This window comes from Strix aluco, chromosome 19 (assembly GCF_031877795.1).
Source record: "Strix aluco isolate bStrAlu1 chromosome 19, bStrAlu1.hap1, whole genome shotgun sequence".
Taxonomy (NCBI): domain Eukaryota; kingdom Metazoa; phylum Chordata; class Aves; order Strigiformes; family Strigidae; genus Strix; species Strix aluco.
Window position 1 is genome coordinate 3,743,893 of NC_133949.1, and position 17,216 is coordinate 3,761,108.

Consider the following 17,216-nt stretch of genomic DNA (forward strand, 5'->3'; position numbering starts at 1 on the left):
CTTGGCCGCCCAGGTGGGCACCACTTTATCCCACCGAACAGCCCCCGACAGAAGGAACAGAACGGAACGGGGGGGGTTGGAGAGCTTTGTGCGGGGCCGCTGCTGCTAAGCGTTGGGCTGGAGGAGTGCTGGCTGTCGGCACTCCAGCTCAGCACTGCGGCACAGGCCAGTGGTGATGGGAGGGGGGGTTATGGTGGTGGCACAGAGCATGACTTTTTTTGTTGGGGAGGCAGGCTGCTGTGCCTGAGGCCTGGTGTTCCCTTTCTCCTGCTGTTGGATTCTTTGCTTAGCTGGGGCCTGGTGGGGCTTCTCTGCTGGCCAGGTCTCCTCCCTCAGTGGTGGTGCAGGGAGGAGCCCCTCCTGCAGCCAGTGGGAGAGACAGACAACAAAAACCAGAGGAAACTTGTCGTGGCTGCCAGGAGCTTGTGGCTGCCATGTTTTCCTGCCTCTTACACTGCTGTTCTCTGCTTACACAGCCCTGGTCTGGGAGGGCAGTAGCAGAACTGGCAGCTTGTTCAGGAGCCAGAGGCTTCGTCTGCGTTGTTTGGAGCAGAACAGATGGGGGGGCATGATGGTTGTGCTTGAGTCTGTGTTCCCCTGGGACCCCAGGGCCCGGCCGCTGCTGTGTCCGAGGTGGCACAGCGGAGCGCTGGCCCATGGAGCGTGGGTGTCCCTCAGCTCAGAGGGAGTTGGGCTGTGGGGCCACCTGCCCTGCCGCTGCCTGGTCCCCCATCATCCTGGGGCGGTGGGGAACCACTGGTTTTGGGGGGCTAAGGGCACGCCCAGGTCTGGGGGGCAATCCTCCCTGCGCCTCAGTTCCCCTCCAGCTGCTGTCCTCTTTCTTTGTAGGACACGGTTCAGGAACATCAAGGGCAAGTCTGTGAAGAAGAGCCGGGACTGGATCCTTGAGAAGAAGGAGCGCAGGCGACGGCAGGGCAAGTGAGTGCAGCTGGGTCCTGCCCCAGGGAGCTGACACTGCTGCTCTGGCCTGTTGCCACCCCTGCCAACCCCCAACCCGCCTCCCCTCCCGCCCCAGCGCGGCTGTGGGGTGTGCTCAGCTGCTCTCTGCTTTTCTCCCCAGGGAGGTGCGGGCGGACACGAAATACACAGGTCGAAAGCGTCGCCCTCGCTTCTGAATTGCTCTGGACGCTGCTGGCACCGGAGGAGGCGGCGTGTGGGTCCCACTGGGCAGCCTCCTCTGGGGGCACCCACGGGTGTGCCAGACCCAGGACCTGCTGGGTCACTGCGGCTCCCCGAGGTGTGACCTGGCTCAGGGGGCACCCAGCAGCCAACTGCAAAGCTTCAGCCCTGCTCTCCTGGGGCAGAGAGGGCGGCAGGCAGTGCTGGGGCCGCCCGGTGCCCGCTGTACCCTCCCTTCTCTCCCTGAGTGCGCCGGGAGCCCTCGAGCTCCCGCTGAGCCCCAGCGCTCTGTCCGGCCTCACTGAACACTCACCGAGGCAGAAGTGTCACCCGTCTCCTGTGTGGGAACACAGCGCCGCGCTCCCGCAGCTGCCGGGCAGCGTGAGGCCGCCTGTCCCCCCGCAAGAGCTCTTCTTCCCGGCAGGAGCGTCACCCCTGTGGCAATCGCTCCTCCGGGCGCTTCGCCTCGGCCCTCGCCCCCATCGCCGCCCTCCCCCTGAAACAGAGGCGCCAGCCAGAGCTTTACAGTTACAAATGTTTATTCTACATAAAAATTCCACAAAATGGGAAGCTGTGTTGCACCCAAAGCTCTGGGAGAAGGAAGGGAGGCTAGCGGGGAGGGGCGGGTGAAGGAGGGGAGGCGACGTACAGTGTCATCCAGGCGGTGAGACAGAGCAAGCCAGGGTCGAGATCACATAGAAAACAAGGACACTTAGCTCACAGTACAGCAACGGTACAACTCCACGGGGGGCTCGGGAAGCCTTCAAGTACATTAATTACGAAAAAAACCAATCCCCAGTTCGAGTGCAAGCTGTGCGTGCCCCACGCTGCTCAGTGAATACTGCGTGGCCACGCTCCCCCTGTGGGGAGGGCAGAGGGGCCGTGGCCTGGGGGACGAGTAGCCTGGGGCTGGGGACTGGAAAGAAAATGTGAAACGTCCCCCCAAGCACAACTTCGGTGTCGGTGATCGGGTCTGTGCATGCGACGGCGGGTGGGTGAAGAGGATCAGAACGGGGCTTCCCGTTGACGGGGCAATTATTGCACCAGAACCCCTCCTCGGGCGAGGATGGTGGGAGCCTGCCTGTGGGCAGCCCACTCCTGCCCCCCTCGGCCCGCAGCAGGCCCCTTGGCTCCTGCTGCTGGGGGGCTGCTGGCAGGGTGGCAAGTGCCAGAGCCCCCCCCGGGCTGTTCCTGGCTCCTGCCTTGGCAGGGGGGCCCAGCCCTGCTGTGCTGGGAGCCTGGGCTGCAAGAGCCGCTGCTCAGGGAGAAAAGTGACCTTGTGCTCGCGGGGGGCAAGGGCCCGGGGGGGGGGCTTTGCCCGCCAGGAAGCAGCCCTGCAACAGCGTTATTGCTTCCCGGAGGAGGGGCCCCAGCGCACAGACCCTGTTGGCACCGGGGCAGGAGCAGCAGTGTCCCTGGCCCCTGTAGCCAGACAAGGCCCAGAGGGGGGTCCCAGCCAGCTGCCCCTGCTCGCGGGGGCCCCGGTGCCCCCCAGCCCTCTGCGCACGGTGCTTGGCTCACGTCGGTTGTTGGGGGGCTGCGAGAGGAGGGGGCTCTACTCTGGACGGTCCCACTGGGGGCTTGGGCCAGGCAGGGGCTGGGCTGGACACGCTTCCCCGGGGGTCGCGCCATGGGATCCCGGTACCGGGGGCAGGGGAAGAGCCGCGGCTGGGGGTGGCGGGCAGGGCTGCGCCGGGGAAGACAGTGCTGGGCCGGGGTCTGGCATCCCACCGTGGGGGGAGCAGCCCTGCCCGCTGCCCAGCCAGAGCAGGACCACTGGACCACCAGCCACCAAGGGCCCCTCTTCTGCCCCTGGCCTCTGGGCCTGGACCCAGCCCCTGTCCTGGCTGCGAGCGTGGCCCCAGGCTCCTGCCCTGCGCTGGGCCCCCCCGAGGGGCTTTGGCTGGAGCCCTGGACTCCGGAGGAACGCGAGCGCAGAGCCCTGCCCTGGCCCCAGGAGAAGGAACTGTGGCAACGCCGGGTCCCTCTTTGCCGCCAGCAGGCTCAGGCCACTCTACAGCGGCTGCGTCCCTGTGGTGGGCACGGTGGAGGGCCTGGGGCACCTGGGGGTCCCGCAGCTCCCCACCCAGCATGGGTGCCACAGCCATGGCCCGCGGGCTGGGCAGGCAGGAGGACAGGGCTGGGAGAAGGTGGCAGGGGCAGGCAGATGCCCAGATGTGGCAGAGATGGAAGGGGCCATCGGGCATCACCCTGCTCAGGAGCGGGAGGGATGGAGGAGGAGGAGGAGGAGGAAGGCTGCTGCTCCTCGCTTGCTGGGGCATGGATGCAACAAGGGCCTCTCCCAAGACCGTGACAGGAGGCTGCGGGCGTCAGAGCCGCCCCAAACCCTGACAGCCCGGGCCTGGGGGCAGTGGGAGCCGGGACCACCATGCACCAGGGCTGAGAATGGAGCAATGAGGCTTTGGTGCAGGGCGAGCGGCCAGGAGAAGGTGCTGGCCTGAACGTCCCTGCGCCCTCCCGCCCTGCCAGGCCAGCACCGGGGCGCAGCACAGGTCCCCACACGCCTGTCCCTGTCCCCAAGCAGCTGTGACGGCCCCAAGCAGCAGCTCCCCACCTCCCGCCAGCGGCAGCAGAGGCACATCCAGCCCCGCACCCGCAGACGGGGTGCCCTGCCCGGGAGGGGCTCCCCCACCACCGGCAGCGCGGCTGGACGGAGTGCTGCGGCCGAGCCCGGCCAGAGGATGGGCAGGGACGGGCAGGGACAGGCAGGGCAGGGCCCAGCAGAGCACACCCGGGGAAGGACCCGTGAGAGGAGCAGCCCAAGGAAAGGTGTTCACAAGTGCAGACATGGCCGACAGACACGAGAGCTCTGGCTGGAGGCGACGGGGAGGCTGGGGGAAGTTGACTGGGCACCGCGCTCCCGAGGGCGCCCAACACCCTTCGTCAGTCCCCCCTCATCCTCGGCTGTCCCTGACCCAGACTGCCCAGCACAGGCGGAGCAGCAGCGCCCAAGGGCACCTCTGTCCCTGCCTCGTCCCAGCCAGCCACGCAGGCTGGGGCAGTGATGAGACCTCGGGTTCCCCTCCCCCAGGGTCCCCCTGCACCCATCACTGTCCCCTGCACCCCGCCTGCGCCCCGGGGCTGGCGCTCCCTCCACACAGACGCACCGCACACACAGCGTCACAAACAACCATGCATTAGAAACTGAAATGCTGCTGGGAGGCTCCAGGGCTGCGCGGTTCGCTCCGGCACGGCTGCGGCCCCACGGCACGCGTGGCTCCGTCCATCACACACAAACAGTCCCGTGGGGTGAGTCTAGCCGAAAATGCCGCCGAAGGTGGAGGCAATGACGATACCCAGGATCACGCAGCAGATTATGATCATGATCTTCTTCTGCTCGGGTGTCCCAGCGCCGGCAGGGAGAGAGGGGAGAGGGCACCGTCAGTGCTGGGCGGGCGGGCCCCCAGCGCTGGGGGCTGCAGGCTGCCCCCTTCCTGTTTGCTCATGGGGCGAGGGGAGCTCCGGCAGCCCTGGGGCAGGGATGGGCACCCCAGCTCCCTCCTCAGCCCTGGGCTGGCAGAGCAGAGCCGGTGGCCTCCAGGGCCCCGAGCTGCCACGCTGATACGGGGCCAGGCATAGAGTGGGCCAGGCAGTTGGCACAACACTCAGGGCCAGAGCAGGACCGTGCCTTCCCTCTACTGCTTTTTGGCACAGGACACGGCTCTCGCACCAGGCCTGGCCCACGGGAGCCCCCCCGTCCCTTTTCCTCCCTCCAAGGAGCACCCCTGCCCCACGACTTGTCATCAGCCCTGACGCAGCCTGTTCCAGGGGCTCTGCCTCAGCTGGTGCCACCAGTGAGACCCGCACTGTGCCCAGTGCTGGGGGTGAAGCCATGCCTGGGCACCCGTGAGGCTGCGCCGTGCTGCCCACTCCTCTGCGCAGGCACTGGGGCAGGCAGCGGGGCAGGCAGGGGTGCCAGCCAGGGGACAGAGGAGCCAGCAGTGTAGGCAGGGGAGGATGATCGCCAGCCCGTGCTGTGACTCACCCGTCTGGCTTTGCTCTGGTACTTCACTGCTTTTTTGGTGTCAGACACAGCCCGTTCCACGTAGTCCACGGAGTGCTCCACGTTGTACTCAATGCGGTCGATCATCTCGCCCTGCAGAGTGGGGGCAGAGCCCATGCGCCCGCGCAGGCGTGAGCTCCTTCCTGCCCTGCTGCTGCCCGCCGGCAGCCCTGCACGGGAGAGAGGTGCTGTCAGCTGCCCGGGGGCAGCGGGTGCCCCGGGGGGGCTCGGGAGCACCAGCTCTGTCCCAAGGGGATGGGACCTCTCTGCGCACCCCATTAGGGAGGGAAGCAAGTGTGAGGGTCAGGGGGGTTTCCCAGCCCAGCTTTGGCCTGGTAGCCACCCCGTCTGGTATCTGAGGTGACATCAAGGCAACAACAGGATTGACACCAGCACCATGCTGCTGAAACCAGGGGCATGGCGGGGGAGCAAGGAACGCACCAGCAGCGCCGCAGGGGATGCTCGCAGACCGCACGCATGCAGGGATGATCGCTCTGATCTGCTCAAACGCCCTGCGAGGGCCAAGGGCCCTGGGGCAGGACTGGAGAGGCCTGGCTGCAGGGCCCCGTCCTCCCCCCTGGCTGCGGGGCTGGGCTGCGGGGGTGGGCTCCTGCAGACGGGGGGACACAGCCTGGGGCGAGCTCCCCCAGCCCATCCACCTCCTTTGTCCCCGGCCTGGCTGCAGCGGGACGCAGCCAGACCCTGCAGCAGCTGCAGACACAGTCTGAGAGTTCATGAGGGTTGGCAGGGGAGAGCAGCTCCAAGGCCAGTGCCCTCCTGCGTGGCATGGAGGGAAGCGGGGCTGGGGAGCCAGAGGCCAGAGCCAGCAGCTCTGCAACGCTCGTTTCTCAGCTTGACGCGGGGGAGCACAGGGAGGACCAGCCTCGCAATCCCAGGGGTCTCTGGCATTACGCACACTCCCCACTCCGAGCACTGACCCCCCCCCAGGCACCCCCCTGCCCCTGTCCCATGCCCGTGACATGCCAGCCTGGCTGCCTGGCCCAAAGCTGCAGCCCCTCCTTCCCACCTGTGCCACGCCTGGGGCAGAGCAGGCAGCTGCCAGCGCTGCCGCCAGCCCCGCACCTCTCTGCTCCTCTGAACCTCCCATCCCTCAGCACAACGCAGGGCGCTGGCACTGTCCAGCCCTCAGAGCGGGGCAGGGCGCCACGGACCCACATCTGTCCCCCGAGGCAGAGAGGACGGGGCACCCACACCACCACGCCACGGCCACCCTCGCCCACCTGCCCCGGGCAGGCCCCAGCGCCATGCGAGAGCCTCAGACATGCAGGGCAGGGCCATGCAGAGCAGAGCATGCAGCACCAGCGGGGCTTTACCTGCCACCGATGTCTCCTCAGGCCGCGGCAGCATGGCGGGCAAGAAGGGGGGTGAGCAGAGGCACCGTGGCACGGGCCTGGCTGAAGGGCCAGGCACCACGGGCTGGCGGCATGGCCAGGGCCAGACTGGCAGGACCACCGAGGCTGGCGACACCCCGAGCTCAGCCAGCAGGGCCTGCTGCTCCGCGGGAGATGGAGGATTCTCCGCCGGCGGGGCAGCCGCCCGCTGCCCTCCCAGAGCCCATGGCCGCACCGCCCTCCCCGGGAATGCAGCAACCCCCGGCTCTGGGGCGCAGGGCAGGTGTCTCCGGCCCCGGGGAGCCCAGCTCAGCCCAGTGGCAGTGGTGTTGGTCCCAGATGCAGTTTCTCCCCTCAACACCCCCCAAGGCAGGGACTGCTGGCAGCCCCATTGCCCCCAGCCTCCCCGGGCAAGCCGGCCAGCAGGCCCCATGGCCGCCCTACCTGGCTCTCCACCAGCATGGCCATGTCCATGAACATGTCGTGCAGCTCCCGGATGCTGTTCTCCAGTTTGATGATCTCGCTGTGCCGTGTCTCGATCTCATTCAGTGCTTGCTTGGTGATGTTTGAATCCATAATGATCTGCAAGAAGACAGGGCCGCTGAGCACCATGCTCAGCCCCACAGATGCTGGGATTAGGGGCACCAAGAGAGGGAAGCACAGGGGCCCCTGAACCCCTCCAGCTGCCCTGGAAAGGCCGTTTGGAGCAAACCCCCAGCCAGGACACGGCCCCTGATCAGGCCAGACCTGAGCACCCAGATCCCGTGTCCTGCGTGGGCCGTGATCATCACTGCAGGGCCAGGGCCTCTGCGGCAGCACGTCCACCCACTAACCCACCCCAGGGTGAGGGGGCTGGCTCGGCTCTCCCCTGTGCCAGTGCTTACCCCGGAGGAGAAGATGGCTGGGTTGCCGCTCTCCAGCATGTCCTCCAGCTCCTCGCTGGTGGTGGTCCTGCCAGCTGCAAGGGACACAGGATGGGTCAGCCACGAGCCCCGTCCCAGCCCCGGTCCCGCAGCCCTGCTGCAGGGCTCTGCTGGCTCCACGGCACCTCCTGAGAGGGGAGCAGGGCAGAGCTTCCAGCCCTGAGAGCTCATCGGGCAGTTCGAGGGGCTGCCACCCCGCAGCCCGGCTCTGTGCCAGCCCTGCGACCCCTCTTTTTGAGGGCATCAAGCTGCCAGCTTGGCCCAGCTCACCCAGAAGAGTCCGTCTGTTCCTTCTGGTCAAGATGCCCATTCCTGCAGGGCAGGGAGTGGGGCCAAAGGACCAGCAGCCACCAGCAGCCTGCTGGCGGACTGTGAGGGAGGAGGGATGGAGAGCAGCAAGTCAAGAGCAGGGATGCTCTTGGCGAACCCCATGCTGGGCCAGTTCGAGGACACTGGCTCAGCGGGGCTCGCTGGCCTGGCAGGCACTGCTGCAGCCACTGCTCTGCCTGCGTTCTAGCCCTGCAGCTGCCTAACAGAACCCAGGCTCTGTCCTTCCCCCCGACACAGCCCTCCTAGGGGCCGGGGTGGTGTCTCTGGCCCCACAGCTCCTCTGGGAACCACTCACCCATCACGCACGGCCGCTCTGTCCTCCCCACAGACACAGCCCGCACTGCTACCCACGGGCGGGTATTCCTCACTCTGTGGGGTGCACTGATCCTCCACCACTCACTGCAGCCTCTTCTGCAGCCAACAGCCAGCCAGGACTCTGAAATTCCAGTGCTGGGCAGAGACAAGGGTGCAGGGGGAGCGGAGAGGGGAGGGGGTGCAGGTCACTGTGGGTGTGCATGCTGGCTTACTGAACTTTCTGCCCACACTGACAATGGAAAAGTACAACCAGCACTCCGGTCAGAAGATTAACGATGTCTGAAAACAAGAAATAGTTACAAGAAGGCCAGAAGAAAAGAATGTGCTCGTTAAGAAAGAAACTTCTAAAGAAGGGACCTTTTGGAATTGCAAAAGCAGGAACTTATCTACTGGCTGTGTGCGGGTAGCAATGTTTGTGGAAAGTACCGAGGGGAGCTACTTTTAGAATGCACAACAATATATCAGGGCTTGCTGCTATTCTTAGAAGGCACAACAGTATATAAGGGCTTGCTTGCTACTAAAGCTTTGAGCTTGACTTCCAATCATATTGATTGTCTGTGGTCTTGTCTCCTGTGGCCTGCATGGGATTTCATCCCCACAGGTCACCGCTGCAAAGAGGGCAGGAGATGCCCCAGTGCCACCCCACGCAGGAGCGAACGGGGGCAGACGGGTGGGAGCAGCTGATGAAGCAACTTCACCAAACCCAACAAAGCCAAAGCCAGCAGAAGGGCAGGCAGGGCAGGGCTGGGCTCTGGTGCGGTGCCCCCTGCAACGCGGGCTCTGCCAGGGGCACAGAAAGGGACAGTAACATCATCCAGGATGTGTCCATGGCACCACGGAATGGGGGAATGGAGGGGGCAGCCCACAGGGCAGTGCTCCCTGCTCCCAGCACTGCCCCACCAGGGAGATGCCCAAAGCCTTGAACCTGGTCCAGACCTTCACCACAAATGAGTCAGTCACCACGGGGGTCTGTGCCCACCCAGCCATGCCCGGACACCACCCCACAGGCACAGTGCCTCCCACAAGGGCACCACCACACTGCGTTACACATCTCCTTCTGTGCCAGGTCCTGCTCCTGGGTCAGGGCAACCCCCAGAACCAGCACAGACTGGGGGAGGGAGGGAGGGAGGGAGGGAGGGAGGGAGGGAGGGAGAGCAGCCCCTCAGAGAAGGACCGGGGGATGCTGGGGGGTGACAAATGGGACATGAGCCGGCAATGTGCGCTCGCAGCCCAGAAAGCCAAGCGTCTCCTGGGCTGCGTCCCCAGCAGCGTGGCCAGCAGGCCGACGGAGGGGATGCTCCCCCTCTGCCCCGCTCTCCTCAGAGCCCTGGAGCACTGCGGCCAGCTCGGGGGTCCCCAGCACAGGGCAACGGTTCTAAACTGACCGAGGGTGGGGTTAGGCTGGACATAAGGAAGAAATGTTGTACACTGAGGGTGGGGAGACACTGGCACAGGTTGCCCAGAGAAGCTGTGGCTGTCCCCTCCCTCGAAGGGTTCAAGGCCACGTTGGATGGGGCTTTGGGCAACCTGGGCTAGTGGAAGGTGTCCCTGTCTGGTTCAGGGGGGTGGGATCGAATGGTCATTGAAGGTTCCTTCCTACCCAAACTACTCTGTGAGTCCATGGTCTTATGACATGACTACAACAACGATCCCAAATCCCAGGAGCAGAGCTGGACAGAAGCTATCCGGAACACAGAGCTGAGCCCACCCTGGGAGTGAGGCCAGAGTCAGGGCTGAAGACAGGTACCTCTGCAGCACAGCTCAGATACAGGCTGGGGCCCAGGCCCGATTGTGCGCAGCTCCTGGACCCACAGGCAGAGGCGGAGGTCCCGTGTGAGGCTGGTTGAGACGCACTGAGAAGCTGCTGCTTTGCAGCCAGAGAACAACCTGACCCGTCTGTGCCCAGCATGAGCTCACAGCTGCAGGCAGGGGCCGAGCTCTGCCGTCTGTGTGCGCACGCGTCTAAGGCGCTGCGTAACGCCAACATCCCCTTGGGCTGATCCCTCTGCCCACCTTCCTCGGCTCCGGGCAGGGTCCAGAGCCCACTTCCAGCCACCATTACATGTTTTGGGGTGACAGTATCACTCCCACCGAGGGCAACCCACCACACCCACTTGGCAGCTCTCCCTGCCTGCTGGCTCCTTGCTCTCAGCTGAAGCTGCCTTGGTTCCAGGAAGAGAGAACAGGGGCTCAGACAGCAAAGTTTACAAACCCTCCGTGCTCAACGCCGAGCCCTCACCAGCACAGTGACATGGAGGAGCGTGCCAGGCGTGGTGCAGCAAGGGCTACCTGCTCTGCCCAATTCAAGCCCTAGAGACAGCCCCAAGGTCAGCTCCAGGAGATGCCACGTCTCTTGCAGGCAAAGGTGGGATAGGATGCAGGCTGCATGTCCTCATCCTGGCTCTCAGCACCTCCTTGCTGCCCTGTTCCCCCGTTACAGAGCATTGGGCTGGTGAAAGCTGTGGAGAGGCGAAGGACAAGAGCAAAGACATCATATGGATGAAGAACCAGCAGCCAGCGCAGGCTTGGCCAAACGCCACAGCTGGTCAGGAAGAGCTTGCTTTAACACTGCGCCAAAGCACGAGGCCCGGAGGCTGCATCTCGCCCACGGCGCCCAGCACAACGCTTGCCAAAGTCATATAACCAACCTGCAGGACCCCAGAGGACTTCCCAGGGAGTCTACCGCCTTCTGGCTAGGCTTCCTTGGTTGGAAAGGCTGTCGTTAGCTCCTCAACGGCAATAAAATCAGATGAAAGTGTGCTAGATCCTTGGGTGATCTGCTGCCCACAGCACCACAGAGCTACCGCAGAGCTACCGCAGAGCTACCGCAGAGCCGCAAATGGGAATGAAAGGGCTGAGTCAATACAAGGTGCCCATGAAGGGAGAGGAGCCTGGGGGAAAACCCCCGCCCTGAAAATTGGAAAAACACTGGAAAATCATGAGAATTGGACCTCTGCCTCCCCAACGAGCTCCAGAGTACATCTGCCTCTTACTTGGCATCGCCAGAAATTAAAGTTTCCTGGAGAGCAGAAGCTCTGCCAGTGAGCAAAGCAGCACTGAGCATTGCTGGGAGCTGCAGCACAGAGGGAGAAGCAAACTCAGCCCTGAGCTGCTAAGGAGAGAACAGCGGGGGACGATGCAGAGGTCATGGTGCAGCACGGCCATCAGAAGCTCTGGGACAGGCAGAGCCACAACGCCACCGAGGAGACTTTCTACCTGAAGGCCAGTGCACAGCCCAGCTGCATGGAGCAACGGTCCCCACCGACCAGCCCCAGGGCTGGGGAGCAGCTCCATCGGGACGTGCGGGACCCCGGGGAAGCTCCCAGGGAGGCCCCTGGTGCTACAGCTCACACCCATCGCCCAGCTGATGCTGAACACCAGTTTGCCCAGTTCTGTGTGCCAGATGCTCTGTAGATAGGGAGGACTTCAGGCACCTCAGGGCTGCAGAATCCAAACGTGCCACGGCTGAGTTAACGGTAACGTCTGAGCCGTGCTCCTCCAGCTCGCAGCGTCCCCCCTCCCACGGCAGGGCCACACGAGCCCCCACAGCACCAGCTACAGCTCAGGCTGGAGACACCGAGGACAAGGCACCTTCCCAAGGCTGGGATCCTTCCCTGCCTTTCCAGCTCCCACTAGACACAAATCCACACAACTCGCGGGGAGATCGGTGACGCCGATGCATCCACCTGTGTGCGCAGGGGTAACGGGTCCGAGTGACCCGACACCCCTGGCCATCCCCCACCTCAGGCAGGTCCGGCACTGCCTGCGCTGCTGTTGGGACGAGCAGACTTCAGCTCGAAAAGCCTGCCCAGCATGCCACAAACTGCCACCCACCTCCCTGTTCCTCAGGACCCTTCTGCTCAGCTGGGGGCGGCTGCAGGGGCCAACTCCCAGCGCTGGGCAGGCATTTTCACCCAGTGAGACATTTTTAGCTCAGATAAATCCTGTGGTTATTCCTGAGATGAAAGTGTCACAGGAATCCTCAATAAGCCCATCTCAGCACCAGGGGCTCTGGGACCACCTGGGGCTGTCCAGAGGAGCCGCTGGGGCCGGAGCAGCCCCCAGACCCTCCTGGCTCAAGGGCAGCTTGGGATGCATCCACAGCTTCCTTTCTGTAAATCAATTAACCCAGTCTCGCGCAGTGGGGCAGCGGCTAATTAATTCTCGCGGTGTCTCTGGAGATGGCGGATGCTTTATTTTTGGCTCCTCGGTCTCACACATAACAAAACTGTTCTTAAAAACAAGCAGCATCTGTGCAGCACCTCCACGGCTTCAAAGCTGCACACCCACCACAGAAAGCTCCTCCAAGCTTCAAATCCAGTTTTTTGGGAGCAAAGCCTAATTAGATTTAAGATATCATTTCTCCTAATGGACAAAATGGAGAGGAGAAGGAGCAACGCCTCCCAGCACAGGCAGGGCAGAGCCCCGTGCCAGGGGAGCACAGCTCCCAGCAGCAGGGAGGGGACACAGCTGGGGGGGAGCAGGGTCCAGCCAGAGGACAGACACCCAGAATCTGCCCTGCTGCCACCAACCCCGGGACAGCCCAGGACACAGCACATCCTGCCACCCCTCCATGGCATCTGCGATCTGGGGCTGCATTTGGGGGAAGAGTGAGTGAGTGGGAGAGGGCAGAGGGCACCGACTGAGGAGAGGAGGGGAGAGGAGAGGAGAGGAGAGGAGAGGAGAGGAGAGGAGAGGAGAGGAGAGGAGAGGAGAGGAGAGGAGAGGAGAGGAGAGGAGAGGAGAGGAGAGGAGAGGAGAGGAGAGGAGAGGAGAGGAGAGGAGAGGAGAGGAGAGGAGAGGAGAGGAGAGGAGAGGAGAGGAGAGGAGAGGAGAGGAGAGAGGAGAGGAGAGGAGAGAGGAGAGAGGAGAGAGGAGAGAGGAGAGAGGAGAGAGGAGAGAGGAGAGAGGAGAGAGGAGAGAGGAGAGAGGAGAGAGGAGAGAGGAGGAGAGGAGGAGAGGAGGAGAGGAGGAGAGGAGAGGAGGAGAGGTGCTTTGTCACATCAGAGGCTCCCAGGACAGGCAGGGGTGACGAGGGTCACTGAGGCACAACCGCTGGCACACGCAGACATGGCAGTGCCTACACAGGGAGAAGGGGCAGATCCTGAGCGGGCTGGGCAGTGACTCTGCATCACCATTTCTTCTGCGACTGTCCTAGTTCCAGGGCAAGAAGCACACACAGTTAGGACAGAGAAGCCCACCGGATGCTAGGGAGCCTCCCCAGGGCAGCTGAGAAGCCCCTGCTCTGACACCTTCAGAACCCAAGTGATTGACAGGCTTTGCCATCAGAGCTCCCAGCACTTTCTATCTTTGGATTCATCAGCTGAAAACAAAGCGTGGGGGATTCTGTGGAGCTTTGTGCAGCCACCACCTCCCAGCTGAGCTCCATTCAGAAGAGCCTGCTGGAGAGCACCAGGAGCAGCAGGGCCTGGGGGTGCTGGCTGGGGCACCTCACGAAGCAGAGAGCCCTCTGCCCAGGAAGCACTCCCGGTAAAACCTCAGTAAGCTTGTGGCTTTTGGTGAGCCTTTTTGCCAGAAGAGATCTTCCACTGTCCTGACAGAGAAACCCTGTTTTGCACAGGATTATGCAGAGGACTGTGTTCCTTCCCAGCACAGACCCCGTCCTGCCTCTGCAGCCGCTTCACCCCTCCATGCCGACGGGAAGGCGGGTCCCTCACCATCACCAGCCAAGACTGCTCCTCTGCCCCAGCCCCCACAGGGAGTCCTGGGCAGCCTTCTCCTTGCACCCCATCAAAGCGCTGTCACACCCTGACAGCCCGCAGGATGGACAGAGCAAAGACAAGCTCAATTTAACGTACGTCCATAATTTAAGCAGAGCGGCAGAGCCCTTCCAAAATCCGGCAGTAGAAAAACAAGAGAAAAGTTTCTTTCAGGTCTGCAGACAATTAAGGACCTGGCTAAGTCCCTTCAAATCTTCTCCTCTCTTGGAAGGGGGGCACAGGGATACCTTAAATTCCTCTTTACCCTACAAACCACCCTAGTGTCTGGGCATCACCTACAGAATGACGCTGGCTGACGAATGAGTCAGTCAGCCGAAGCAGTGACACACCCGTCCTGCTTTACATTAAATGTCAAGCTCTTGTTGAGCCTCATGTCAGTCAACCTTCCCATTCCTCCAGTGTGAAATATTTCTATTATTATTATACATCATAAAGACTAATCTTAACAGAGGAGAGGCTTGCACAGCCAAGCGTCCTTCTAGCCCTCCACAGAAACCACCACACCCCAGTAGCACCCAGATTCCCAGGCATCTGCAGCTCGAAGAACATTCCCCCAGGTGACCGCAAGGACACCAGCCTGCCTCGGACCTCCTACCTTACTGTTCACACTCAGTTGTGAAAGGGAAGAAAAACCCATTTGTTTGCGGGACAAAAACCCTGACTAGGCTTACGACTCTTTCATTTTGAGCACAAAAACCCATGACGCCTCTCTAACAATGAGATGATTTGCAAAAATCTCTTTTAATCTCCGCACGCCCTGGCTTCTCCCTTGCTTGCTTATTCCCCTAATTACGGTGGTGACATGGTTCTTCTCTGCTGGGAGAAGACCACATTTCTCCAAAACTAATCCAGTATCACCAACTGCCCAGAATAACCACCAGGAGAGCGGGTTTTGTGGACAGGCAGGACCAGACTTCTCCCAAGCAACAGGCTCTGAATGACGCAGAGAGATCTTAGTGCCACGGCAGTGATGGCCTCAGAGGTGTCACCCGGGACCTGCCTTCGGTCAGAAGAGCCACCGGGGTCCTGGGAGATGCCAGGGGCAGGGACGGAGGCTCATGCTCCTCCCGCAGCGAGGGGAACTGCCGGGAGCAGCGAGTGCCCCCACCTCAAGAACTGACTTCTATGGTCTTATATTTAGTTCGGTTCACCCGTGGTGAAAAGCACCCGGAGGAAAGGCAAGGCAACACACGTGAGTCAGGAATTCCCACTAGCTCCTTTGAATTCAGATTTCAAACAAGGAAGAAATTTCTCCCCCAGTGCTGTCCACACTCTCTACGCAGCATTTAATAAAATCTGAGGGGAGTTTTTGTGCTTTGCCAGACACAGTTTGACTCTGAAATGCAAGGCACCACCACGTGCGCATCCCCCGGCAGGAGCGGTGTCCCGGCAGCCCCCACGCACCCCTGGGCTCACAGGGAGAGCTCAGCGCTGCTGCAGGAGCCGCTGATCTGGCGAGTACTGGTGCAGGATGTGGCCCCCTGGCACGCACAGCCCGGCTGCGGCCCCCCGGGTTTACTCACTGATCTCCAGCTGCCTCTGGATCCTGCCCTTGCAGCGCTCCCGGTAGTCGGTCTGCGTCGCGTTGTACTCGGACATCACCTCCACGAACTTGCGGGACAGCGTTGAGTGCTGCGGAGGGGAGAGGAAGAGAGAGCCAGAGTAAGGGTCCTGCGGGAGGGAGAGACCTGCTGCCCTGAGCTGGGGGAGGGCTCAGCCCCGAGCACCCCGACACCTCTATGTGCTGGGGCTGAGTGTGGCGGGGTTTGGTAGCAGGGGAGGGGGCTACAGCGGTGGCCCCTGTGAGAAGCTTCTTGAAGCTCCCCCGGCTCCAAGTCAGACCCGCCTCTGGCCAAGGCCGAGACAATCAGCGACAGTGGCTGCGCCTCTGTGATAACGTAGTTAGGAAGGGGAAGCTGAGAGGGAGTTGGGACTGGTGAGGAGGAGTTATGAGGAGTTCACCTCTGTGAACACCGAGGTCAGTGGAAGGAAGGAGGAGGAAGGGGGGGAGGTGCTGGTGCAGAGGCCCCCCTGACACCCATGGGGGTCACCAGAGGAGCAGAGATCCACCTGCAGCCTGGGAGGACCCCCAGGTCTCTCTGGGAAGGAGAAGCCCCCGCTGTTGTAGTTTGGCACTGGGAGGACTGGAACACATGGGGGTGACCCACGCCAGAGCACCTCGGGAAGAATGTAACCCGTGGGGAGGAGTCACGGTGAGAGAGTTCGTGGAGGACTGTCTCCAGTGAGAGGGACACCACGAGCACGGGAAGAATGCAGCAGAGTGCTTCCCCCTCTGCAGGAGAAGCTGCGGACTGACTGCACCCCCCATCCCCTGCCCCTGCACCTCTGGGAGAGGAGGTGGAGATATCGGAACGAAGCTGAGCTGGAAGAAGTGGGGGGTAGGGGGAAGGTGTTTTTAAGATGTGGTAACGCTTCTCACTGCCCCATTCTGTCTGTTAAGTGGTGGTGGTGTTAGTGTTTGAATTAAAGTGCTGTTCTTCTTTCTTCCCCTAATGAGCCTGTCTTCAGCCCATGACCATAATGGGTGAGCCACCCCTCTCTGTCCTTATCTCAGTTTCTGAGCCTTTTGCTTCATTTTCTCCCTCCCAGCCCTGGGCGGGGAGGGATGCGTGAACGGCTGTGTGGGGTTCAGTTGCTCTCTGGGCTCAAACCACGACACTCTAGCAGCCCAAAAAGCATTTCTAGCCCAAAAGCTGCTCTGAGGAGTGAGATGAAGCACAAGGGGTTGCAGGTGGCAGCAGGTGGACCAGACACACCCCTCACCCAAGCCCAGTGCAGGCACAGCCTTCAGCCCCCAAAGGACACCCCAGGATGGTGGCAGACGCCCGCGTCATGGCTGGCAGCACCCTCCTTGCACCACACCATAGCTTGTGCCCAAGCAGCCTGGAGCCGAGGCCAAAACGTGCCCCGGGTCGAGCCCTCTCTGCCTCCACAACGCTGCCGGGATGTGCCAGACCCAGCACAGGCACAGGATGGACCCGCAGCGGTCACTCTGTGGTCCTGGCACTGGGCAGGGTGAGCCCAGGGGGACCCCAAGCCCGGCTGGCAGGGTGAGCCTGGGGGCTGAGGCGCACAGCATGGGCCAGGGGGACAGGGCATGTGCGGGGGAATTGTCCTCGCTCTGAAAGCACGGGTCCCACTTTTGCTCCCCTCAGTGGAGGGCTCCCCAGAGCACCAGCCCCACAGGGATGTGGGGGACAACTGCCTGCCCCAAACTGAGCGGCTGCCTGCAGAGCTGCCAGCCCAGGGCGATGGTGGGGTAGGGCTGTCAGTCTCCACATGCAGAGCACGCTCACCTCACCAGGCTGCTTTCCATCCTCCAGGAAATGCGCCAGAAAATCCTGAAATTCCACCTGACCAGGGTCCTGCT

The 17,216-nt window shown here is 62.6% G+C and overlaps 2 protein-coding genes across 4 annotated transcripts in view; one reads left to right on the forward strand and one right to left on the reverse strand.

Moving 5' to 3' along the window:
* BUD23 (BUD23 rRNA methyltransferase and ribosome maturation factor) overlaps positions 1–1,710 on the forward strand; it is a 5,894-nt gene extending 4,184 nt beyond the window's left edge. Inside the window, exons 11-12 of the mRNA XM_074844915.1 lie at positions 850–939; positions 1,082–1,710. Of these exons, the coding sequence (XP_074701016.1) occupies positions 850–939; positions 1,082–1,136 (145 nt within the window). The 3' untranslated portion in view covers positions 1,137–1,710. The remainder of the gene's footprint in view (positions 1–849; positions 940–1,081) is intronic.
* The window catches only part of STX1A (syntaxin 1A), a 93,084-nt gene continuing 77,529 nt past the window's right edge, over positions 1,662–17,216 (reverse strand). Inside the window, exons 6-10 of one of the 3 annotated variants that reach the window (XM_074844912.1) lie at positions 15,349–15,457; positions 7,401–7,474; positions 6,961–7,098; positions 5,147–5,257; positions 1,662–4,494 (exon numbers count right to left, since the gene is read on the reverse strand). In XM_074844912.1, the coding sequence (XP_074701013.1) occupies positions 4,417–4,494; positions 5,147–5,257; positions 6,961–7,098; positions 7,401–7,474; positions 15,349–15,457 (510 nt within the window). In that variant the 3' untranslated portion in view covers positions 1,662–4,416. The other 2 variants (XM_074844914.1, XM_074844913.1) reach the window with 2 other exon arrangements.